This window comes from Nicotiana attenuata, chromosome 2, assembly GCF_001879085.1.
Source record: "Nicotiana attenuata strain UT chromosome 2, NIATTr2, whole genome shotgun sequence".
NCBI classification, from domain to species: Eukaryota; Viridiplantae; Streptophyta; class Magnoliopsida; order Solanales; family Solanaceae; genus Nicotiana; species Nicotiana attenuata.
In genome coordinates this window covers 87,506,771-87,533,017 of record NC_031990.1, presented here as the reverse complement: position 1 = coordinate 87,533,017, position 26,247 = coordinate 87,506,771, and the positions used below count along the sequence as shown (strand labels likewise).

General features: G+C 41.5%; 1 protein-coding gene across 1 annotated transcript in view; it reads left to right on the top strand.

Annotated features, from left to right (window-relative positions):
* Positions 2,338-26,247, top strand: part of LOC109221851 — a 54,293-nt gene continuing 30,383 nt past the window's right edge. Inside the window, exons 1-4 of the mRNA XM_019386289.1 lie at positions 2,338-2,446; positions 3,113-3,134; positions 3,497-3,839; positions 3,983-4,096. Coding sequence (XP_019241834.1) covers positions 2,338-2,446; positions 3,113-3,134; positions 3,497-3,839; positions 3,983-4,096 — 588 coding nt within the window. The remainder of the gene's footprint in view (positions 2,447-3,112; positions 3,135-3,496; positions 3,840-3,982; positions 4,097-26,247) is intronic.

The following is a 26,247-nucleotide window of genomic DNA, read 5'->3' as shown; positions in this document are numbered from 1 at the left end:
ATTCAAATTTGGACACGTCTTCTCTCTTCTTTTCAGTAATATGAGGGGGGGAAAATTCGTGGCAATGAGGAACTCATGTGTTTATTTTCTTGTTAGTGTGACAAAGAAACGATAAAAGAAGTTAAAGATTACAAATTCCCTGCTAAATTAGAATACGAATGACTACTTTTTTTGGGCACGTATGTTACCTAAATCATGTTAGGTACCATTTCATTTATGTACCTTTTAAAAAAAATTATATTTAAATCGAATCACAGGGTCTTATTATTTATTTTTCTTATTTTTCAAAAATAATTGCATTTTCAATCATTAACTATTCATAAATTCTTATTTTGGTTATTGTGATATTTGATTTGTAAGGAGAGTTTGGGCACCAACTCTCTAAATTGGGCCAACATTAGTGGACAGTAATATTTGAAGAAATAACATAAATAACCATCCATTCGATCTCTTAAATTAATAGCAGGCGGATATATAATACGTGTATAATTCGTAAAATTTTCACGTGTCACTCAGTTTTGCGCCACCGATTGAATTCGTACTCACTTTTAAAAAAAAAATTAATTGATATTCAATTTTTGGATAACTTCAGATACATACACTTTTCTTTTCTAATTTACTGTTGTTTTCTTCTTATTTGTGTTTAGAGTTTTTTCTTGTTCTTCTTAGTTGCAAAATGGGTATGTTAAAATTGTTTTTGAATATTTGATGGTTGAGATTTATTTTTTATGTTATCTTAAAGTTAAGTTTCAAATTTGAGCTTATTTGAAATAGATTTGGGGATTGAATTGTGTATTCGATTGTTGAAATTCGAAGAACGATTTATGTTCAGAATTTAAGATTTGAATCTGTATTTAATAGATTGAACTACTCAAGATTCAAATTTCTAAAGTTGCAATTGAAAGATAGAAGAACTTTTGTCTTCAAATTTGATTTCTGAAGTTTTATTGAAGGGACTGAACTACTTCAGATTTGAATTTCTGAAGTTGCATTTAAGAGATAGAGGAATTCATATTTGATTTCTGAAGTTGCATTGAAGGGATTGAACTACTTCCGATCCGAGCTGGTACATTTTGTAAAATTTTGCGCAATGCGGGTTGTTTGCTCAAAAGTTATCACATACCTTAAGAGTATAAAACAATATAAATAAATTACGGAAAAATCATAGCAAACCGTAATAATCCATTGGACCAACTGAAGGAAACGAAAATAAGTACTCAGGGTTAGGGGGAGAAACATTTGAAGCCTTTATTGATAATATTGGTTTGGTCTGCCTCTCCATGAAGAGGTTCAGAGCCTTACAATGGTGTTCCTCTTGCCCATAATTTGGGTATCGTTGTCTCTTTTTTCTCTCTCAATAGTGGCGAAGAAGAAGCCCCCCTTTCTAGGGTTTCCTCTCTTGGTATTTATAGCTGTGAGCTTCGTGAGCTGGCAATAAGTGGCCGTAACCACGTTGGGATTTCGCCTTCATGGTGGCGGATGGGCCATGGCCTTGCTGATCGAATCAGATGCGGGTTGAATATCGTTAATTCTGAGTGGTCATGCCACTAATTAATCATGAATTAGCTTAAGACGGGTTTAGCTTCGTTAATTATCGTGGGTTCGGATTCTGACCCATACAGTTAGTCCCTCCGCTTATTGAGGTCGGGCCTTGGCCGAGCTCGATGAGTGGATTCCATCGACTGTAGTTTGAGAAACTCGGATGGGGAGGTCGACTGTTGCTTTGGTCGAGGCCGAATTCTCTTTGGCGATGGCCCTTAGCCTTGTAGAGTATTAGTATTCTGTTATTGTGCTATCAAGTCATCGTTCGATCGAGGTCGAACTCTCCTCCTTAGCGAAGGCGCTTGACCTTTTAACTTACTTCGAGTAAGGTCGAGCTTCATTGTGCTCTGATCCTTACGTTTGTTTTGGATGCATACCCGTCGACCATGGCGGACGGGTCATGTGTTGTGCGGCCGAGGAGAGTTAGGGCACGCTTGATACGTGTTTGGCGATGTCAAAAAATTTCTAGGGCGCAAGGAGCATCTCCTCGGCATTCATAGGTCGTAATAACCATTTCGAGGGCGAGACGCCGATTGGTGATTGCAAGGCTGCTTTATGGAGCCTGTCATAATGACGCACATTCCTATGGAATCGAACCGGTGTGCGGTTGGTCATGTAGTTAATGGTGGCTGTTGGGGTGCATGAAGGCCACTTGCGTTGCCTATAAATAAAGGCTGAGGCATTCATTTTTTATATTCTCATTGTTTGTCTGAGAGAGATTCTGAAGAAGCTTTTCTTACTGCTGTTTCACCTTCGTCCCCCAAACCTTGTTTCTTTCTCGTTATTATATCAACAATGGCAGGCATTCCTTCCCAAAATGTTCTTCCGACGGACCTTCCGGTTAACTCACCGGTGACCGAGGGGCCATTTCCGGCAATGGGCGATGCAGAACTGGTGGAGACCGGTGAAGCTCCGTCGGTTGACGAGATAGTACCTCTGCCCGGAGGTCCGATGACTGATTTCACCGCCGATGGTGGGGAGGATCAGGTGGATGAAGCCCCATTAATGGGGGAGATTGGGATGTCCCGACTACGGGGACAGGGGGTCATCCCCGGCTATGCTGACGTCATTCTCGCTAGAAGCGAGGAGAGGGTCCACACCGACCGTAGGGGATACTGCGTCTTTTACGCCTACCCCTTCAAGTTGGGGTTTAAGCTCCCGCTCCCAATGCTGGTGGTTGATTTCTGTCGTTATTATGGGGTGTGCCCGGGTCAGCTTGCTCCTTCTCTTTACAAATTGCTAGCTATGTTTATCAAATATGCAGAACTGGCCGGTAGGGAGGTCACGCTGCAGCATGTGCTTAGTCTCTACGCTCCCCAGAGGGTTCGCGGTACCATGATTCAAGCGTGCCCTCGTGGGTCGAGGGGCCTGACTGCAAAACTGGATGATGAGGTCGACCCTCGCCCTTTTGAGCACTTCTTCTACATCAGGACTGAACATTTAGTGGCGTGCTCTACTGGGTTCCCAGAGGCTTGGAATCATGCACGTAAGTTTTCTAATCGTCGAATTCCCTTTTCTGCCCCTCCTTACGTCTTGTGCTCATAAACGTTAACTCGTGTCAATTTTGTAGCCGAAAAATCGCCGCCGGCTCCGTTAGCTGGGATTCGCGGATGGGTCGAGGCCGTGCTCCCTCATACGGTGGGGATACGCACATGGGCGTCTTTTGGGAGAGGCATGGCCGTAGACCTGTGGCGGGTAAGAAAAATTGACTTCTTCTTCTGTTCCGCTTTGTTTCGACACTATTCCTCAACTTTGTTTTTCTGTGATCAGGGAGGGCACGCCGCGTCAGGGCCCCTCAGTTGGCCTTCCGTCGGCCGGGTGCAGTCGCTCGACTTACTGCTGCGCCTGTGTCGCGCTCAATACCGAGGGCGGCATCAGTTGAATCTTTAGCGGTTCCTTCTCCAGCACGAGCCGCACTTCGGGACGAGGGGCCATCGGGGGTTGTGCGCCCTAGGGCGGAATCATCATCAGACGGGGAGGAGGAGAGGCCCTTGATAAGGCGTAGGGTTGTGTTCTCGCCGGCTCCTCCTGTGGTAATCAATTTGGACTCTCCTCCGACGGATGCGGAGAGGGGTGCGGTCGCGGCGCCTGCTCTTGAGGGTGAACAGTCAATGGGGGTTGCCCTGGCTGGCTTAGGCCATGAGGATGCCGTCACTTCGGTGACTCAGTCGGTGGTTCCAGTGGCTGAGACGGGAGGTAGTTCCTCAGCGGCTGGTAATGTTGGTGAGCTAAGCGCTCCTTTGGCGGCTGCGGCGGGAGATTCCACCTCGCCGGCGGCTGAAGGAGGAAGAGATGCTGTAGAGGGTGAGTACGAGTCTGAATCCGACTTGGACCCCGACGACATCCGTATGTTCCAGGAAGGCTTCACCAATTCAGCGGTGCGCGCAAAGGGGCGATCTCGCTTCATTGAGGTTCCCACGAGTTGAACTTATTGCTCCAGGGGAGTAGCTTGGTCCCGCAGTTTGAGCTGCTCTGCTCGGAGGCCGAGAACGCGTCATTGAGGGGTGTCACGGATGTCGGACTGATGAACGAAGTGGCTGCGATGGGATTGAGGGTATGTAATATAATGTCGGTTCGCTTCTTCTTTTCCTTAGTTTGTTCTTTTATCTTAATCGTTGTCTTTGCTTTGCAGTCTTATTTGTTGGAGGTGGAGAGCATCCGTCGAGCCAACGTCCGCTCGGGGATATTTTTGCGGGTGCTGGAGAAGTACCACCGCTACCGAGATCGGTGCCGAGAGATGCGCGTGCGCTTGAGGAATGATCCCCGTAGTCGGACCTTGGTCGAGGAACTGGCGAGGCGGGAGGTACAGATGCAGCAAGCACTTGGCAGAGCGAGTGCTCTCAAGGAGCAGCTCCGGCGGAAGGATGAGGAGCTCAAGGCGGGGAGGAGGGCTGCAGCTGAGTGTGAGCGCCAGGGCCAGGCTAAGGCGGCGGAGGCCGCTGCGGCGTGGAGCGAGAAAGTGACTGCGTTGGAGGGTGAAGTCGCGGTATTGAAGCTTCAGGTGAGGGATGCCTCGTCGAGGGCTGGGGCATTGACGGAAGCTATCCGCATGCACGAGTCCCAACGGGCGTTGGAGAGGGCTACTGCGGCCTTTAGAGAAGCGAGTCTCGAGGAGCGGATCGGTGTCTTTGAGCAGGACGCCCAAGTCATGGTGGACCGGATCACAGCCTTAGAAGAAGAGAATCAGCGCCTACGGGATCAAGCCGCTTCTTCCAGCCAGGCTCGAGAACTTTGGTTCATTGCCGAGGCCCAACGTGATATATATATATATATAAGAATTTGTGGGAGGCCGGCGTCGTGACCGAAGCTGCTTTCGAGGAGGCGCATCAAAAGGCTCGTGAGGCCCGTGCCGACTGTGGTTTTGACGCGGCGATGCCAGAGGCTGACGCTGGTGCAGATGGTGGCGCAAATGGCGCCGAGTAAAAAGATGTTATGCATTTTTTTTTCTTCTCTTTTTCTCTTTCCTTGTATTAATCGGCCTTGGCCGGGTGTAAGCGGGGATGACCCGCAATTAATTTCGTGGATAAATGAGATCTCCGTTCCGTTATTTGCCTTGTATCTGTTTTGTACCTCCTCTTTTTCCCCTTTAGATATTTCTTTGCATGCGCTCGAAGGGGTGATTTCCCTTCGAGTTCGACTCTGGTAGGCATGTTAGTTTTTAATTGCTGACGACTCTTCTTCTTCGACTCGGGGTGAGCGAGTCGGAGCCGTTGCTTGGCGATAGCGGCACTTAGCCTTAGTTCCAGTTCGGGCGCGGTCGAACTATCGGCCGTGATGACAGAAACGCGGCCCTGTAGTTTGATCGGGGCCGGACTTTACGTGTCCCCAATCTTAGTTTGAGTTGGGAGTACTTACTTGAAGGGCGAGGGCGCCTAACCTGCGCCTCGATTCGTTGGAGGTTGGGTTTCGCTGAGTTCAATGATGAAGGCGCTTGGTCCGAGTCCTGGTTCAATTGTATTTGAACTTCTTGGCGAAGGCGCATAGCCTTGATTTAATGGCGGAGGCGTATAGCTTGAGCCCCAGTTCAACTGTTGTTGAACTTAGTCGATTTTGATGGCGAAGGCTCATGGCCTGAGTCCCAGTTCAACTGTTGTTGAGCTTGGTCGATTTTGATGGCGAAGGCGCGCAGCCTGAGCCCCAGTTCAACTGTTGTTGAACTGTCAATTTTGATGGCGAGGGCGCGTAGCCTGAGTCCCAGTCCAATTGCTGTTGAACTTGGTCGATTTTTGATGGTGAAGGCGCGTAGCTCGAGTCCCAGTTGAACTGTCAATTTTGATGGCGAAGGCTCATGGTCTGAATCTTGGTTCAACCATAGTTGAACTTACTGGTGAAGGCACATAGCCTGAATCTTGGTTCAACCGTAGTTGAACTTACTGGTGAAGGCGCATAGCCTGAATCTTGGTTCAACCGTAGTTGAACTTACTGGCGAAGGCGCATAGCCTTGATTTAATGACGAAGGCGCTTAGCCTGAATCTTAGTTCAACCGTAGTTGAAGTTACTGGTGAAGGCGCATAGCCTGAATCTTGGTTCAACCGTAGTTGAACTTACTGGTGAAGGCGCATAGCCTGAATCTTGGTTCAACCGTAGTTGAACTTACTGGCGAAGGCGCATAGCCTGAATCCCAGCTCAACTGTTGTTGAACTTTGTCGATCTTGATGGCGAAGGCTCATGGCCTGAGTCCCAGTTCAACTGTTGTTAAACTTTGTCGATCTTGATGACGAAGGCTCATGGCCTGAGTCCCAGTTCAACTGTTGTTAAACTTTGTCGATCTTGATGACGAAGGCTCATGGCCTGAGTCCCATATTGTGGGTATTGAGTGCTGAAGCTCGGTTTGGATTCGAGACCTTGAGCGGCTCATCCGTTGTCTTCCCAACCAGGGTATATAGGCTGTCTTGAGGCGACTCTCGGCTCGAGATATCTCCGTGCCGGTTTCTGGCCGGAGCTCGTATCAGGGATGTGGGAGATGCCTTACAGAGGCCTTCCCTTAGGAGGGGGGCTTCTTCTTTTTGTTTGCACTATCTGAGATTGGAGAGAGAGAGAGGAATTAGATCTTGATTTGAGATCTTCGAGTTCCCCTTTGAGTTTGGCGTTTCTTTCCTTTTGGTCCAGGGAAGAACTACGCGATTTTGCTAGGAAATCCCCCACAGATGGCGCCAAATTATTTGCTCAAAAGTTATTACATACCTTAAGAGTATAAAACAATATAAATAAATCACGGAAAAATCATAGCAAACCGTAATAATCCATTGGACCAACTAAAGGAAACGAAAATAAGTACTCAGGGTTAGGGGGAGAAACGTTAGAAGCCTTTATTGATAATATTGGTTTGGTCTGCCTCTCCATGAAGAGGTTCAGAGCCTTACAATGGTGTTCCTCTTGCCCATAATTTGGGTATCGTTGTCTCTTTTTTCTCTCTCAATAGTGGTGAAGAAGAAGCCCCCCTTTCTAGGCTTTCCTCTCTTGGTATTATAGTTGTGAGCTTCGTGAGCTGGCAATAAGTGGCCGTGACCACGTTGGGATTTCGCCTTCATGGTGGCGGATGGGCCATGGCCTTGCTGATCGAATCAGATGCGGGTTGAATATCGTTAATTCTGAGTGGTCGTGCCACTAATTAATCATGAATTAGCTTAAGACGGGATTAGCTTCGTTAATTATCGTGGGGTCGAATTCTGACCCATACACGGGTATAACTTCAATGGTGACCCCAAAAGTGGGTATATATATATATATATATATATATATATATATATATATATATATATATACACACACACACTTATGTATAATTCAAACGAAATAAATGTGCAGAATTAAAACTATTGTATGTGTAACAACATATGTACATGATAATATTATATACTACAAATTGTTAATTATAGAACTAAATATACTAAGTTATATCCAAATATTTAAAGAGAATGTGAATCCAGGTGTAAAGGATGCAATGGTTATTTCTTGGGACCTATAACTAGTTGTCTAATTTATGTGCATTGACGACGATCGATCTATTACAACATATAACTATTTATATTCTGATTTGATAACATAAATAATCGACTAATTAGTATGTTATAATCAGTTAACATACTTTTTGATAGTGTAAAATTATTTACACAATTACTGTATATAAACTAAGTTAACTCTAACTAAGAAAAGATGGGAGCATGCACTTACTGGTTAGATACCAGGAATCTCAATACTTTGAGACATATAATTTGATGACATTATCTCTTAGTTGTACTTGAAATTTGTTGGTATATCAATATGCTATAACAAATGTAATATAATTAGGTAAAATCTGTAAGATCATGTACTAGGGTTGACGCTTGCCTAGTGTTAGAAGGTCATGAAAGCTTGTGACTTGATGATAGAGAATTGACGACCAACGCCTCGGTGTGAACGACTATCGTAACTATGACGGTCCTAAGATAGTAACATTCGTTGTTCGGTAAGTTTCGGAACATCATAGGAACAAAGATATTTCTGGTAGTGAACACTTGTTTTGAAAATAAATTTTGTGTTCCGAGGCCTTAAAACCTCTTTTTTTCTCACCTCGATTTGCGTGCACAGTCCGGGCGTGTATCCGGAAGTCCATTATGTGAAAATCTGTGAAAAATAATAAATTTTACTTCTAAAATGAATTTAAGTTGACTTCGGTCAATATTTTGGGTAAATAGACCCGGACCCATGATTTGACCGTCCCGGAGGGTCCGTAGGATAATATGGGACTTGGGCGTATGCCCGAAATTGAATTCCGAGGTCCCAAGCCCTTGAAATGAATTTTTGAAAGAAATTGTTTAACTGAAATTATAAGAATTTTAGAAATTTGATGGTATCGGGCCCGTATTTTGGTTCCGAAGGCCGGTGCAGGTCTTATATGACATTTAAGTTGAGCCTGTAAAATTTGGTAAGAAACGGACTTGAGATGACGTAATCGGACCATTGGTTGTTAAAAATGGAACTTAAGAGTTCATGAGATTTTTCTTTGATTTTGATGCTAAATTCATAGTTATTGATGTTATTTTGATGATTTGATCGGACGAGCAAGTCCGTATGATGTTTTTGGACTTGCGTGCATGTTTGGTTTGGAGCCCCGAGGGCTCCGGTGAGTTTTGGATAGGCTACGGAGTGAAATTGGACTTGGGAAATTGCTGGTGTGTTGCAGGTCTGCTGGCTTCGCAAATGCGAGCTCGCATATGCGAAGTTTTATCGCATTTGCGAAGATGGCCTGGGCAGGCCTGGATCGCAAATGCGACCATTTTATCGCAAATGCGGAAGGGCCAGAGTCGCAAATGCGACATTTTTATTGCAAATGCGAAGCTAGTAGATTTTCCAAGGGTCGCAAATGCAACATATTCTTCACATTTGCGAAGATAGCAGGTCCTGAAGGAGTTCGCAATTGCGAACCCTGGTAGCAATTGCGACATCAGAGACCAATTAATTGGGACTTAGACGCATTTTTATCCATTTTTCAAACCATCTCAAAATCTAAACACTTTTGGGCGATTTTCTAAAGAAAAGTTCATCTCCAAACCAATTGTAAGTCATTTCTAACTCATTTTCTTTAATCTATAACATCTTTTCACATGATTTCAATCAAAAATCAAGGGTTTTCATGGGGGAAATTGGGTGTTTTGGGTAGAACTTAGGATTTTCAAATTTTGGGGATTTGGACCTCGATTTGAAGTCCGATTTCAAAATAAATTATATATTTGAGTTTGTGGGTGAATGGGTAATCGGGTTTTGGTTCGAACCTCGGGTTTTGACCATGTGGGTCCGGGGTCGATTTTTGACTTTTTGGGAAAAACTTTAGAAAACCTATTTTCATGCATTATAATTGATTCATTTAGCATTTATTGATATCGTTAAGTATATTGTGGCTAGATACAACCGAATTGGTGGTGGAAACAAGAGGTAAAGCGGTAGTTGAGGCTTGAATTGTGTTCGTGGCATCGAGGTAAGTGTTTGGTCTAACCTTAGCTTGAGGGATTAGGTGTTGTGTCTTATTTGGTAGGTGTTAATTATTGAGTACGACGTATAGGCATGGTGACGAGAATCTATACGTCGGTGTCAAGCATGCCCTTGAGTCTTATATTATGATAAATGTGACTCCATTTCGTATTGTTCATGCTTTATAAGATGATTTCTATTGTTGAACAAGGCTTGTGAAAGTATTATTGGTAATTGAACATTGTAGAGCGTTGGCTCAAGTTGTGAATTGAGTTGTGGAAGTATTATTGGTAACTGAACATTGTAGAGCATTGGCTCAAGTGGTGAATTGAGTTGTGGAAGTATTATTGGTAATTGAATATTGTAGAGCGTTGGCTCAAGTTGCGAATTGAGTTGTGAAGTAATTGTGGAAAAGAGAAAAGGTTTATGAAATTATCTCCCTTGCCGGAATGTTATTGCTTTCGATATTATCTCCCTTGCCGGGATGTTGTTGCTATGATATTATCTCCCTTGCCGGGATATTATTGCTTTTGATATTGTTGTTATGCTATTGTTCCCTTGCCGGGATTTCAATGTGAATTTTATTGATTCCCTTGCGCGTATTGCTTTGTTATTGTTGCTTGGGTAAGGAAGAGTGTAAAAGCACGAAGGGTGATGCCATGCATGATATTTGTGAGAGAGTGTTAATGTACGAAGGGTGATGCCGTGCCGATATTGTCAGGTTAAAGCACGAAGGGTGATGCCGTGCCGCATGATGTACAATGCCGTTCCATGATATGAGTGATAATGCACGAAGGATAATTCTGTGCCCTGATTATGTGAGGTAAAAGCACGAAGGGTGATGCCGTGTCGATTATATTGATTCTTATGGTGAGGACGAGAGTAAAAGCACGAAGGGTGATGCTGTGCACTTGCCCTTGATTTTCCTGATTCTTGTTCATAATTGAGTTATGATGTTTTTTACGTTTATTTATTGGTTTTCTGTGGTTACTTGATTTTATTGTGATGTTATTGATTCCCTTGCCCAAATTGCTTTGTGATTGTTGCTTGGGTGAGGAAGAGTGTAAAGCACGAAGGGTGATGCCGTGCATGATATTTGTGAGAGAGTGTAAAGCACGAAGGGTGATGCCGTGCACTTATCTTTGATTTCCTGATCCTTGCTGATAATTTAGTTATAGTGTTCTTTACTTTTATCTATTGGATTTCTGTTGTTACTTGATATTTCCGCGCAGCATGTTTCCCCTTCCCATCTTTAACTACTAGTCTCTGTCAATATTACTTGTTTTATGTGATATAACTGTACAGGTTTAATTGGTAGTCTTGTCTTAGCCTCGTCACTACTTCGCCGAGGTTAGGCTAGACACTTACCAGCACATGTGGTCGGTTGTGCTGATACTACACTCTGCCCTATGTGCAGATCCCGGTGCTGCACCTTTTGGACCACAGTGAGGTTGCTGCTTCTAGACCGTCAGGCGGCCCGAGGTAGTCCTGCAGGCGTTCGCAGGCCTTGGCGTCTCCTTCTATCATTTTCTTTCTGTTTTTACTTATTCCGAGACAAATTCGTGTAATTCTATTCAGACCTTATTTGTAGTATTCTTAGACAGTCTGTGAGATTGTGACACCAATTCTGGGTAGAGTTGTACTTAGACTTCCGCAGTTTGTATTAATCTAAATTATCATATTGCGTCTTCCGCACTGTTCTTTTGTTGTTATTATTTCCGCTGTTTTTATTATGTTGTTTTGGAATTGTTAAGAGATTTAAAATGAAAACGGTTAAATAATTGGAATAACTGGCTTGCGTAGCTTTCACTAGTAGGCGCCATCACGACTCCTGAGGGTGGGAAATTCGGGTCGTGATATTTGGTATATATTATATAAATCAAATAAGAAAATCTAATACACAAAATTTAGTGAATTTATAAGTTCTAAATATTGAAAAAAAAATTCTTAAACATTAGAAAAATAATTAAAGCCCTAGATAGTAGAAAAATAATTAAAGTCCCAAATACTAGGAAAATAATAAAATAATTATTTTATCGTGTGTGAAATATATTGTTTAAGGGTAAAAAAGGCGAATGTCCTATATGTCTTGAAAGTTCTAAAATTATAACATTATTCAAACATAGACTTCTAAACCTACAAAAAATATTTTGAAACGTAATTTTTAATGTGTAGGAAACAGGCTGTGTACCTTCACAAGGTAGGGGTAATAAGGTCCCCGTACACGCTACCCTCTCTATATCCACTTGTTGAATTACACTGAGTTTTGTTGTTGTTGTTGTTGTTGAAGTACTAATTATGTGAATTTTTTATGGCTTTTTAAGCTTCTAAACGTAGAAACACGAATTCTTTTATAAATTGATATATATTATATATATCAAATAAGGAAAAACTAATACACAAAATTTAGCAAAATTTAGAAGTTCTAAATATTAGAAAAATAATTAAAGTCTTAAATATTAGGGAAATAATTAAAGACCTAAATACTTGGAAAATAATTAAAGCCCTAAATAATAAGAAAATAATAAATAATCATTTTATCGAGTGTGAAATTGTTTTTAAGGTAAAAAAGGTGAATGTCCTATATGTCTTGAAAGTTCTAAAACTATAACATATCTAAACAAAGCTTAGACTTCTAAACCTACAAAAATATTTCGAAACGTGATCTTTAATGTCATAGAAGTACTGATTATGTGAAATTGCGATGGCTTTTTAAGCTTTTAAACCTAGTAACACGATTTGTTTTATAAATTTGGTATATATTATATAATTCAAATAAGGAAAAACTAATACACAAAATTTAGTAAATTTATAAACCCTAAATATTAGAAAAATAATTAGAGTCTTAAATATTAGGGTATTTAAAGCCTTAAATACTACACAAATTATTAAAGTCTTAAATACTAGAAAAATAATAAATAATTATTTTATCGAGTGTGAAATTTAATTTTTAAAGGGGAAAAATATGATTGACATGTCGCTAAAGGTTTTCATATTTTTAATATAGTATAGACTAATTGTTAATATTACAATACCTATTTTTCCACCAGTTTATTCTTTTCAAAAAGAAATAAGAGCCTTTTGATCTTAACCGTAACTCTATATGGTTGCCACGAAAAATTATTTTGAATTCAACGAGCAGATAATTCGGACTCATATTCCTGAAATCTTGATTTGTTCTTCATCCTTGAACTTGATCTTGATCTTTTTGTTTTTCCTTCTTGCGTTTGAAATTTTATTTTAATTTTACTTTTTGTTGTTTGTTCTTTCAAAATTTTCAAGTCTAACACATGAAATTCCTATTCTCATTGTGTCACCGTAAAATTTTATATAATTAAATCAACGGTGTACATGAAAATAAGTAAAAATGGAGTATGCAAATATAATTAATGAGTTTTGAATGATCCCAACTTCTTCAACATGGAATATATATATATATATATATATATATATTAAAAACACGAAGGCCCTTAGCGAAATGTCGTTCGCCTCTTTTACTCTTTCAAAATGGATTTCATATTGGACAAAATTATAATTTAAATTATTTTCCTTATATTTAGGACCTTAAAATCAATTAAAATTTTAGTTATTAATCATTTTTTAAATATTTATAGAGTCCTAATATTTAGGACTTCAAAATTTATTAAGATTTACCTCACATAAATTCTTTTCCTAATTAAAGTATCTAACATATTTATAAGTAGTAGTACAAAAATTAAAAAAAAATTAAGGCTAAACATTAACTACACGTTGTCACGACCCCAAATCCATTAAGGGTCGTGATGGCGCCGGACGCGCTGTCAGGCAAGCCAACACCAAGAAATTTAATTAAATTCTCGTTTTAGGACTTATTGAAATCATTCCTTTTATACATTAAACAGTAAATAATGTAATTTCACTGAAATAAGATAAAGTCTTTAGCAAATTTAATATTGAACAATCTCATAACTGTTACACCCCAAGTTTTCATACGTGAGAGTACGTCGTAAGTCATTGATGTAAGCTCGAAAATGAGATTATATTTGAAAGAAAATAAAGTAAGTTAATCATGTTACCTTGGAGGTTACAAATATTTAAGATCATGAATAACAAGTACCAAAAGGGTTGGAAAGCTTAGTCGCTAAACGAATTGAAGAAAATAGGTTTCGTCGAAAATCGACAAGTTTGGAATGTAATAACATATTCTTTTGGGGAGAGACTAGGGTGATTAACATGATGAGGAGGTTAAGTTATGAGTTATTGTAGTCGTATGATAGTCGTGTGTTATGTTTTGAAGTCAAGCGAGTTGTGGAACAAAAGTTGGAAAAAGGTCATCACAAGTTCCATTCATAAATGTGCTGAATATTAGGTCAAATGTATCTGAGCTTTTCTCCCAATATACTTGGAATTAGGGGATGATCTATATATCAAATTGAAGATCTACAAGTCTAGTTTCCAACACATTAAACCGTTTGTCGATACGATATTGGAGTAGAGAGATATTTGCATTTTCGGGAGACAGCGCAGACTGGTAGGTGACAAGTAGGTGCATCACCTACTTGCCAAAATGAGAGGACTTAATTAAAAGCCCCAAAGTCGGTCAAGAGGGGTCTTTTAAGGGAATACAAACTGAGTTATTTCACCTGTATTTCAGACCAAGAAAACCTAATTGAACCCCTGCAACTCCTCCCCCAAAATCCCACACAAACCCTAGGGTATTCCGGGTGTTACGACGCGATTCTAGTGCTGAAAAGTCCGGACAGCATGCTTGTTTCTCTTTCTCCTTCTTGTATCTATGTTGAGGAACTTATTTTTGATGAAAAAGGATCAGGTTTCGTGGGTGATACTCAGTACAAGGTAAGTTTATGCTTCTCCTTCCATTATCTATGCGTTTGCGAGTTGTAACTCGATAGTAAAGAATAGACCTAGCTAGTTTCGGATGAATGGTATGTTGTTTGATCTTGTGCAATGGTTGGCTGGTTGTGAACTTATTTTTAAGTTAAATTCATGGCTGGTTTATTGTATAAGAGGTGTAATGATGTACTTTTGGTTGTATTTCTCAATTTGAAAGAAAAGACAAGTCGAAACGTGTTTAAGTAAACCAAAAAATTATGTCTGAGTTGATGAACTTGTGGGACTGTTTTTGGGCTGTTTCGTGTTGGTATTGGGTTGTCTCTTTTACTACTGTTTTTATGGAGTTGAGAGGAGGAAGGGTGTGGAGAAACACCACATAATGGCAAGGTTGTTTGTTGGTCGTTCATCGTAACATTTTCGGATTGTTTGACACTATTATGGTTGTCGTGTTGTGTATGAAGTGATAGGGGTATGTTGGGCTGTTTGTGATTGTTTTGACTAGTGTGAAGTCATATATATAGGGGAGGTGCTGTCCATTTTATTGTAAAATAGATTGTGGTTGATACATAATAGTTACGACGCTTAAACGATAACGAGAGTGTCATTTCTCTTATTGTAGACTAAGGAGCCGTGAAATTGCATAGTTTGAGGTTGGGAAGAATATACAAGGTATGTTAAGGCTCTTCCTTCATTCTTTTGGCATGATCTAAAGTGAAACGAACATAAACGATACGCTATTTCATAATGAATCTACTCCTAGCAACTAAGGTTGTCCATGTTATTATTTCCTTACAAAGTTATTCCAAGAAAGTGTATATGATCCTTAAGTCCTAGTGAAGTTCATATTGATGGTATGATGTCCATAATGTTAATCGATGGTGCAATGACCTTATGTCACTCCAAAAGGTTTAGAAGGTGACTCCATGATTCCAGCATGCATTATATATGTATCTATTTTACTCTACCGAGCCGTGCTATAGTCGGCCGGGTATGGCACCTATTGTGCAACCACTGATCAGTTAGGTTTACCGAGCTCCACGTGGCCGGGTACGTTTTTACCGAGTCCTCTTTGAGGCCGGGTATGATATGATGATGATGATGCCCACAGAGGCGTATGTTATTAAAAGTTTATGTATATATATGTATTATGCATTTCATGTCAGTAGCCCCCAGAGGCACTCAGATGTTACAGGTTATATCTCCTCTATCTCTCTTTACATTACTGTTCTTATTTATGCTTTCCTGCCTTATATACTCGGTACTTTATTCGTACTGACGTCCCTTTTGCTTGGGGACGCTGCGTTTCATGCCCGCAGGTCCCGATAGACAGGTTGACATTCCTCCTAGTAGGCTATCAGCTCAGCGAAGGTGTTGGTGTACTCCACTTGCTCCGGAGTTGCCTATTTGGTCAGTATGCTTTGGATATGTATTGATTGGTATGGCGGGGCCCTGTCCCGACCTTTATGATATTAGGTACTCTTAGAGGCTTGTAGATAGATGTCAGGTGTATGGATACTTGTATGGCCTTTTCGGCTTATGTTTTGAGTTTACAAATGGCCATGTCAGCCTTATAGGCCCGTATGTCACATGTATAAGTTTGCATATCATGGTGGGTCGTCAGATGTTGAGTATTCCCCTATGTTTCATTCTTTTTATCTCATGACGAGTTTTCTAGCTCATTTACCATGATAGTATGATAAGAAAGATATGTTATGTTGGTACTCGGTTGAGTAAGGCACCGGGTGCTCGTCACGGCCCATCCGGTTTGGGTCGTGACAATAACCACCCCAGAACCTGGTGTCACAAGTGCATGAGCTATCTCTAGGATACAATTTAATACAACAACTGCCCGGAATACAAATACGACAGAAAATAAATATGGAAATCTGAAGGAGACTATGCTGGCTGCGGGTCGTCTCGAGAAATACAACTCACCTAGGTCTCCGTATCAACCATGCTGCTATGCCCACTAGGCCGCTAGAGATGCATGTGCCTGTGCAACAAAAATGCACAACAAGTGTAGCATGAGTACAAAAACAACGTGTACTCAATAAGTATCCCGCCTAATCTCGAAGAAGTAGAGACGAGAGGTCGACTTCGACACTTACTAGTGGTCCGATAATGATACACAATTCATATAATAAAATCCAGGATCTTTATAAAGCATGGTCGTAATTCAACAGAATGAAACAAGTAATCAATTCCTTTATTCAAAGGAAATTTTCCAAATTTCGTTTTCATCAATTATACATTTATTCTCAAGTCAGGGAGTGACAATATCAACTTCAATGAATTTTAAGGAAAGCAATACAAGCATGCACAACTCATGCCGAGGTCGTACTGCCCGATCCAACAATATTTAAAATGTGCACTGCCAGAGGGTCGAATGGCGCGAACCATAGATGCATCTATTACCCCGCTCGCGAATCATACATGCGACGAGGTCAAATACAAATAAACAATCACCCTGCTCGCGAATCATACATGCGACACAGGTACACATAGAAACACATATTCAAACAGTCAATCAAGACTTCATCTAGGAAATAATTGTTCAATGAGGTGTACATTTCTCTTTTACAAGTCAAGAAAATGAAGTTTAACTCTTTTAGAAAATTATTTGCCACTTCGATATGATTTAAGCAAATTAAACCATCAATAAAGTTACAATAATTACAAGTAACCATGCTTTTGGGTCCTAGACTACCCGGACATAGGCATAATAGTAGCGACGCACGGACTCTCGTCACCTCGTGCGTACGTAGCCCCCACAAATAGCAGCACATAAGTTCAATTAATTCACCTATGGGGACAATTCCCTCTTACAAGGTTAGAAAGGAGACTCACCTCGCTCCAATGTTCCATAACCGACCTTCCACGCCTTTCCGAAGACTCAATTCGATGCACAATTCTCCAAAGCTAGCCAATAGTTACGCAAATCCATTAATATACGATCAACTCCAAACATGACTTCTCCGGTCGGGGAACGCATTAAATATTTACCTAAACCAGTAGGTCCTTGAGCGGATCCCACGTTAGCCCCAAGACGTTGGTCTCTACCTAGAAAAGTAAATGCTTGAGCTTGAAAAGATTCTGGTCCAGTAGGTCCGTAAAATTCACTAGGATAAGCGGTATTATTGAAACAGACAAAACAACAAGCAATAAAACCAAAGACGGCTAAAGCCCCTAAACTATAAGATAAGTAAGCCTCTCCAGACCATACAAGTGCGCGTCGAGCCCATGCGAAGGGTTTGGTTAAGATATGCCAGATTCCACCAAGTATACAAATGGAACCTAACATGTACTCATATTAATCCAATTTATAACAATTTCTAACCCCGATCGAAAAGTTGACAAAATCGCCCTCGGGCCCACGTGCCCGGATTCCGAAACTTTTTAAAAGATAAAGTTTACCCATAACCTCACGAACTCAAATATATAGTTTCCTCTTAATTTCATGACCAAAATTGTGGTCAAAATCCAAGAATACTAAATTTTCTAGGTTTTCCTCAAACCCCCAAATTTTTACCAATTTACATGTTAAAACCCATACATAATCAATGTATTTAACTCAAGATAGGTAGGGTTAGCTTACCTTGTTGTTGATGATGAAAAACTCCACTTGAAGCTCTCCAAATCGCCTAAACCGACTGAAAATGGGAGAAAAATGACCATCTCCCGATTTTTAAAAGAACACACTGCCTCCAGCATTTCCGCACCTGCGGAAATCTCCATCGCAGGTGTGGTCTCAGCCAACTCGCTCAAGTCCGCTTCTGCGAAGCCTTGACCGCTTCTGCGGAAGATTCGCCGCACCTGCGCCCCCAGCCAAGCCCAGCCATTCTCCGCTTCTGCGACACAAGGGCCGCTTCTGCGGCTCCGCACCTGCGGCCCAAGTCTCGCAGGTGCGGTTACACCAGCAACCAGCAACTTCAGTTCTTCCTCCAATTTCCAATTCGATCCGTTAACCACCCGAAATCCACCCGAGGCCCCCTGGACCCCACCCAATCATGCCAACCAGTCCCAAAACACATTGCGGACTTGCTCGAGGCCTCAAATCATACTAAACAATACTGAAATCACGAATCACACCCCAAATCAAACTTGATAAACTTGAAAAATTCAAACTTCAACATTCGATGCCGGAACCTATCAACTCGCCTCTGATTGACCTTAAATTTTGCACACAAGTCATATTCGACCTTACGGACATACTCAAACTTTCGGAATCGGAATCCGACCCCGATATCAAAAAGTCCACTCTCGGTCAAACTTCTCAAAATCCTTCAAATTTCAATCTTTAGCCAAATGACTCCAAAATGACCTAAGGACCTCCGAATTCACTTCCGATCGTGCTCCCAACACCAGAATCATCATACGGAGCTATTCCCAGACTCGGAATCCCAAACAGACATTGATAACACTGAAATGCACTTCCACTCCAAACTTATGAAATTCCTCCAAAATGCTAACTTCCACATTATGTGCCGAAACGTTCCCGGGTCTTCCAAAACCCGATCCGGACATACGCCCAAGTCTGAAATCATCATACAAACCTGCTGGAACCTTCGAATCCTGATTCGGAGGTCGTTTACTCAAAAATCCAATCTTAGTCGATTCTTTCAACTTAAAGCTTCCGAAATGAGAATTCTCTTTCCAAATCAACTTCGAACTTCCCAGAATTCAATTCCGACCAGGCGTACAAGTCATAATACCTGAAATGAAGCTGCTCATGGCCTCAAACTGCTGAACGACGCGCTAGTGCTCAAAACGACCGGTCGGGTCGTTACACACGTAGAAGGAGTTCTTGGGCATAAAGTTTTTGAAAATTAAGTATAATTTGTTTATTTTTTTCCTAATATTTACTATCTTGATATAAACTAAAATTTTAATTATTAAATTTTATTCGAACCAAGACCTTATATTTAGGATTTTGATATCAATTAGAACTTAATCAAAATCAATTAAACTTTTATCTTATAAAAATTATTTATACCTATAGCTATCCATATATTATATACTATATTAAAAGTACGAACATCCTTAGCGGAATGTTGTTCGTGTTTTTTACACTTTAAAAAATAATTTCTTATTGGATAAAAGTGTAAATTACATTTTTTTCCTAATATTTAAGTGAACTACATTAAAATTTTGGTACTAAATCTTTTCTTATTTGAACTATGTAGGAACTCCTAATATTTAAGTTATATATGTCACGACCCAAACTCCACTAAGGGTCGTGATGGCGCCGGACACCATTGTCAGGCAAGCCAACACTAATTAATTAATAACTTCTTGTTTTAGAAATCTCTGAATTTGCTTCTTCTATATATTTAAACAATAAAGAACAAGTTCCACTGAATAAATAATAATATCTTTAACAATTTCAAACACTGAATAATCCCATAGACATCCCAGAACCCGGTGTCACAAGTGTATGAGCGTTTACTAGGGAATGAAATAAAATACAGTAACTGTCCGGAATACAAAGTGGAAAGGAATAAAAATACAGCACAATACTCTGAAGGAGACTATACTGGCTGCGGGTTGACTCGAGAAATGCAATTCACCTAGTCTCTGTATCATCCATGCTACTACGCCCAGTAGGCCGCTAGGGGTACCTGTACCTGTGCAACAAAATGCACAGCAAGTGTAGCATGAGTACGAAAACAATGTGTACTCAGTAAGTATCCCGCCTAATCTCGAAGAAGTAGAGATGAGAGGTCGACTTCGACACTTACTAGTTGTCCAATAATGATATAGCGAAAATATAACAAATTGAGGATTTATATAAGCATGATTGTAGTTCGATAAAGCGAAGCAGGTGCGCAATTCTTTCTTCTATAGGAAAATCTCAAATCCATTTTTTAGCATTTATACATTTATTCTCAAACCGGGAAGAAACAATATCACTTTAATAAATCTCAAGGCAAGCAATACCAGCATGCGCAAATCATGTCGAGGACGTACAGCCCGATCCAATAATATTTAAACTGTGCACCGCCAGAGGGTCGAATGGCACGAACCATAGATGCATCTATTACCCCGCTCGCGAATCATACATGCGACGCGGTCAAATATAGATAAACGATCACCCTGCTCGCGAATCATACATGTGACGCAGGTACACATAAAAACACACGTTTTAACAGTCAATCAAGACTTCATACGGGAAGCGATTATTCAAGGAGGTGAAAACTTCTCTTTTACAAGTCCAGAAAATGAAGTTTAATCTGTTTGGGAATTCATTTACTCATTCGATGAGATCTAAGCAAGTCAAACGGTCAATAAGATTACAAATATTCCAAGTATAGTATGCTTTTGGGTCCTAGACTACCCGGACATAATCATAATAGTAGCTACGCACGGACTCTCGTCACCTCGTGCGTATGTAGCCCCCACAAATAGGAGCACATAACCAATTAACTCACCTATGGGGACAATTCCCTCTTACAAGGTTAGAAAGGACACTCACCTCGCTCCAAAGATCCATAACCGGCATTCCACGCCTTTCCGAAGAGTCGAATCGATGCGTCAATGATCCAAAACTAGCCAATAATTATGCAAATCCATTAATATATGTTCAATTACTCATTACAATCCAATTTATAACAATTCCTAACCCCGATCGAAAAGGCCCTCGGGCACACGCGCCCGAATTCCGAAATTTTTCGAAGAAAACGTTTACCCATAACCTCACGAACTCAAATGTATAATTTACTCTTAATACATATCCAAAACCATGGTCAAAATCCAAGAATACTAATTTTCTAGGTTTCCCCCTCAAACCCCAATTTTCTACCAATTTCTGTACTTTAATCCGCAATAAAATCATGTATTTAACTTACAAGAGGTGAGATTAACTTACCTCATGATTGATGATGAAATCTCTCTCTTCAAAGGCTCCAACATTGCCCAACCCAACTGAAAAAATGAGAGAAAATGAACCAATCTCGTTCTTTAAAGAACACTTCCCAGCCTGACCTCTCGCGCATGCGGTCACCTGACCGCTTCTGCGGTCCTTCGCCAAGCTGCCCCTCTCCGCTTCTGCGCTTGTTCTTCCGCAGGTGCGGTCCCGCTTCTGCGGTCCCAGCCTTCACCCTTCACCACCGCATCTGCGCCCCTTTGGCCGCTTCTGCGGCTCCGCACCTGCGGCCAAAACCTCGCAGGTGCGGTTACACCAGATATCAGCTGCTTCAGCTATTCTTCCCAACTCCAATTCAATCCGTTAACCACCAGGAATCCACTCGAGGCCCCCAGGACCCCAACCAATCAAGCCAACCAGTCCCAAAATATAATGCGGACATGCTCGTGGCCTCAAATCACATCAAACAACGCCGAATTCACGAATCACACCCCAATCCGGACTTCATGAACTTTAGAACTTCAAACTTCTACATTTGATGCCAAAACCTATCAATCACGTCCAATTGACCCCAAATTTTGCACACAAATCATATTTGACATTACGGACCTGCTCCAACTTCCGGAATCGGAATCCGACCCCGATATCGAAAATTCCACTTCCGGTCAAATTCTCAAAAACCTTCAAATTTCTATCTTTAGCCAAATGACTCCAAAATGACCCACGGACCTCCGAATTCACTTCAGATCGCGCTCCCAACACCAGAATCACCATACAGAGCTATTCCCAGACTAGGAATCCCAAACGGACATTCATAACACTGAAATGCACTTCAACCCAAACTTATGAAATTCCTCCAGAATGCTAACTTCTACAATAGGTGCTGAAACGTTCCCGGGTCTTCCACCCGACCCGGACATACGCCCAAGTCCGAAATCATTATACGAACCTGCTGGAACCTTCAGATCCTGATTCCGAGGTCGTTTACTCAAAAATCCAATCTTAGTCAGTTCTTCCAACTCAAGGCTTTCGAAATGAGAATTCTCTTTCTAAATCGACTCTGAACTTCCCGAAATTCAATTCCGACCACACCTACCAGTCATAATACCTGAAGTGAAGCTACTCAGGGCCTCAAACCGCTGAACGACGCGCTAGAGCTCAAAACGACCGGTCGGGTCGTTACATTCTCTCCCACTTAAACATACGTTCGTCCTCGAACGTGCTGAGAACTACACTAAAGTAGTCTGAAATCACTGTTTGACACCTCGAGCACCTATCCGTGCTACCACAACCCAGCCGGGCACCTTAGCTTGTTTAATCTGGAGATATCGCTTTTCACTTAAGCAAATAAGCCTTAGAACCCAATTCCAACATCCGAAATTCTCTACCACGCCAGTTTCCAATATAAGAACACCGTATCAATCACTACACGCTGTACCAAAACATGACTGCATACCTTTGCTAAATTCACACCTTGCACCACTTTATCCACAGGATCACAATAACATTCTCTGATCAAATTATTCGAAATTTCACGAATCTGATGCTCCCAATGCACCTCATGATATATTTAAGTCTTGTTCTAACTCTTACAATACTGCCACGACGGAGGAGACGCGTAGAAATTCATAACCAACTACCAAGTCAACAAATCATTGAGGCTTCACTCCTGACAAGAACATTACCTCATTCTGAACCAAATAATGGTCTTTGCTCCTTAATATACTTCATATAATCAGATTGCACTGATCCTAAATCCAATGATCTCGTCTCACCCAGTACGAACTGCTCGGGCAATAAGCCACCCCGGACATGATCAAAAGTCTCATATGATGCCACAATGTGCCAATAGGCTACCAACTCGAACGTAATACAAAAGGGAGACAAACTCTGGAAGGGACTACTCGACTCACGCACTAATATGAACTTTCCTCAGAAAATGGGAAACAAGATACACAAAAATAGGATATAGAAAGCTGTATTCAACATCACACTGTTGCGGCGTGCAACCCGATCCAAACAACATACCCATGGCGGCGTGCCACCCGATCTACACATAGAATTCACATAAAGAGATACACACCGAGTTAAATTGCTCATTACAACAAGATACTGAATATCGGTCACAAGCACGCTAAGTGCATAATACCATCCCCGAGGAGACATATAGCGCCATAAGCTAACAAACTCAAGCACAACTAAGGTGCGATATATGCTCTGAAACTAAAGAGCCATCCTGCCCATATAACACCATCGATATGCGGAACCTCAACACATAAGAAGACTATCGAGCCGTTCATAACTCACACGGCACAATATAGCATTACGTGAATTAGCCGATGACGAAATATCATCCAACGTCTGAATACTCCTCCATAAGGAGCGCTATGCTGAAATGAACACATCCGGCCCGATATAGAGCCCATATTCCTACTTAAATCCATTCACAGACCTCAAGCCGATTCTGATCGTACCGAACTAGGTCCATAATCTTTCCTGGGTCCATCATAACCCCCCTTTTCCCATAACACACAAGAACAACCATCATAACCGGAGTAATCCTCCGCAGTCCACAGCCCAATAAACCGAGTGCCCTCCAGGCATCAATTCTCAAATTAACGATATCACCACAATCTTCATACTTGGTTTAATTCTTCAATCAATCAAGTGACTACATGCCGCACTTATACAACCTTCCCATGGTGCACGCTCCCATAACCTTTCATAACAGATGACAGGTCTGTACATCCAACCCACCGGCCGCACTAACGCTGAAAAGCGATCAAGAATCCTTAACCAGGATGCAAATCATTTTTCACCAAACACCGATGTCAAGTGACGTTGAAGACAATGCCAACTTACTCTAAACATTCAAATCCCTTTCCTGCTCATCCGAGCTCGTGACATCCTTGTCAACATCGAACCACAACCCTGATCCTCACTTTCAAATTCCATACCACTCGCTGCACCCAACATGTCAATATGCGATAGCACCAGATCTTCATCATAACTCCTGAACCACTAATATGGTAAACACTTCCTCACCTGAAAGCTTTTTACTTAACTCATTCCGAGAGGACCATAGCAACACGCGAGTAACTCCTCATAACCGTAGAACATTCAAATCCTCAAGTAGTGGTATAAACCGCCATAACCGTTCCGGGATCCACCTACACATAACAGGCCATAATACTTGAATACTTCCAAATATAATCAATTACGGTGGCCGTCGAGCCTCGCGCGCACCGCCACCACTATGCCAATTCAACCGTGGCTGACCAATCTAACTTCCTCTAATTCATCCTTAACTTGCCTTAGAGATAATATTAGCTCCATTCCTTACATTACCAACCTAAATCCGCACTCATCTTGAGTGACCCCATTCCATGAGACCATATCGTCTCCAAACCCATGAACCACTTCATACCCTCCTTGCACGCACATATTCGCATCTCAACTGGTACCTCTATTCTGATAATTCCTCTACGACTCCGAAGTCATTCCCTCTCATTTCTCTAAATGTTACCCCACAAGCCGAAGATATCATGGAATGCTCCGAGCCTCTTATCATAATCTTCTATAAAGGCTCAATTCTTAACCATACTTATAGGCTCAAAATCATTAGGCACCACACTTTAACTTTTGAGTCCACTAGGACCGTTGTTGAGAGCCACCCACTCTGACTTGGTCCTGAATATAATCAACTCCATGAATCTTCTAGCACATGAATACCCTCTGGACAAAGCACCCGGCCGAATCACTTTCCTTGAAACCCGCATCTACACAAGGCATAAATCTTGAATCCTTCCCCAAATCTAAATATGAGCCAATGAGGCCAGCCCTAGCACACCCTTGACAATTCCTTTGCTCAAATTACCTCTCATGTTCTTTTTCCCTTAGCTGAAATAACCCATCAATATGCTAATAACCGGAAATCTCATAAATAGACGACCATGCAATACAACCGTAGGCAGTGGGACTCTCCCACTTAGCTTGAAGCCACTATTACACAACTTTGGAACCCACCAAGATTCTTTATCTCTTATTGACATAACCTTGCATAACTAAACCGCCAGATTCCTCGAAATCCTTCCGTTAGCATTTCATGAACACTCTGAATCTCTAGCAACATTCACAAATTAGACCTCCTACCGGATAGCCGGTAAAATCCTTCGCAAGAGCTTCACCAACCATGCGACTGCTGACCTGCTCATAAGAGGTAACCCACCTGAGTCCGTGCTCATTCACCAGTTGCACAAGTCCATTCACTCCTCGTGGACATCAACTAAATGTGCGGCAATATCTTCCAATTCAAAATTATGTTGTATCCTTCTTCATATCAAGCAGCTCCTTTCCGTCATAAAAAATCCCCCGCCGAATAATATCCCATATTTCAAATTAAGTCCATAGACCCAGCCACTGAATCCATACTACTCTGCCACTCTCCCACTTTGGGCAGACTCACTTCTTTAAGAAACTACTCGACCTCCACTTCTTACACCTGGCCTTCTAGAAGTTTAACCACCGCGTGACACTTCCCATACGTCCTTCCTTATCCTTTGCTGCTCAGCTAATGCCTTAGATCAAAATCTATCTCGGTAGCACTTGAACCAATAGACCGCTACTAATCTTTAAACCTTTCTGAAGAATCGTCTCTCTCGAGCCATCGGCATTAGAAATACGCATTCAATCCCGAACCACCGCACCCCGCGATCTCTGACAGTCGCTTCTCCAATACTATCTTACAATATCCTGCCCTAAGGGCAAATCGTAGAAGGTCTTAACACCGGCGAGCTTAGTACATTCAACAAGGACAACGACACCTCATCACAGATGAAAATTCCACCACGCTCGCAAATACCAAGCCTCATTACTCCATCAACCCAAATCTGAACATTCTTAGCCCGATTGCCTTTCCCCCGCCGGGAATAAAATTCTGAATCTCTAAATCATGCACTGAGTAAACCTCCCCTCAAGTCATTCACTGCCCCGACACGTAGGCAAGCATCCTACCATCACATCGATACCACGCGACAACCGTTCATAAGCACCATGGCAAC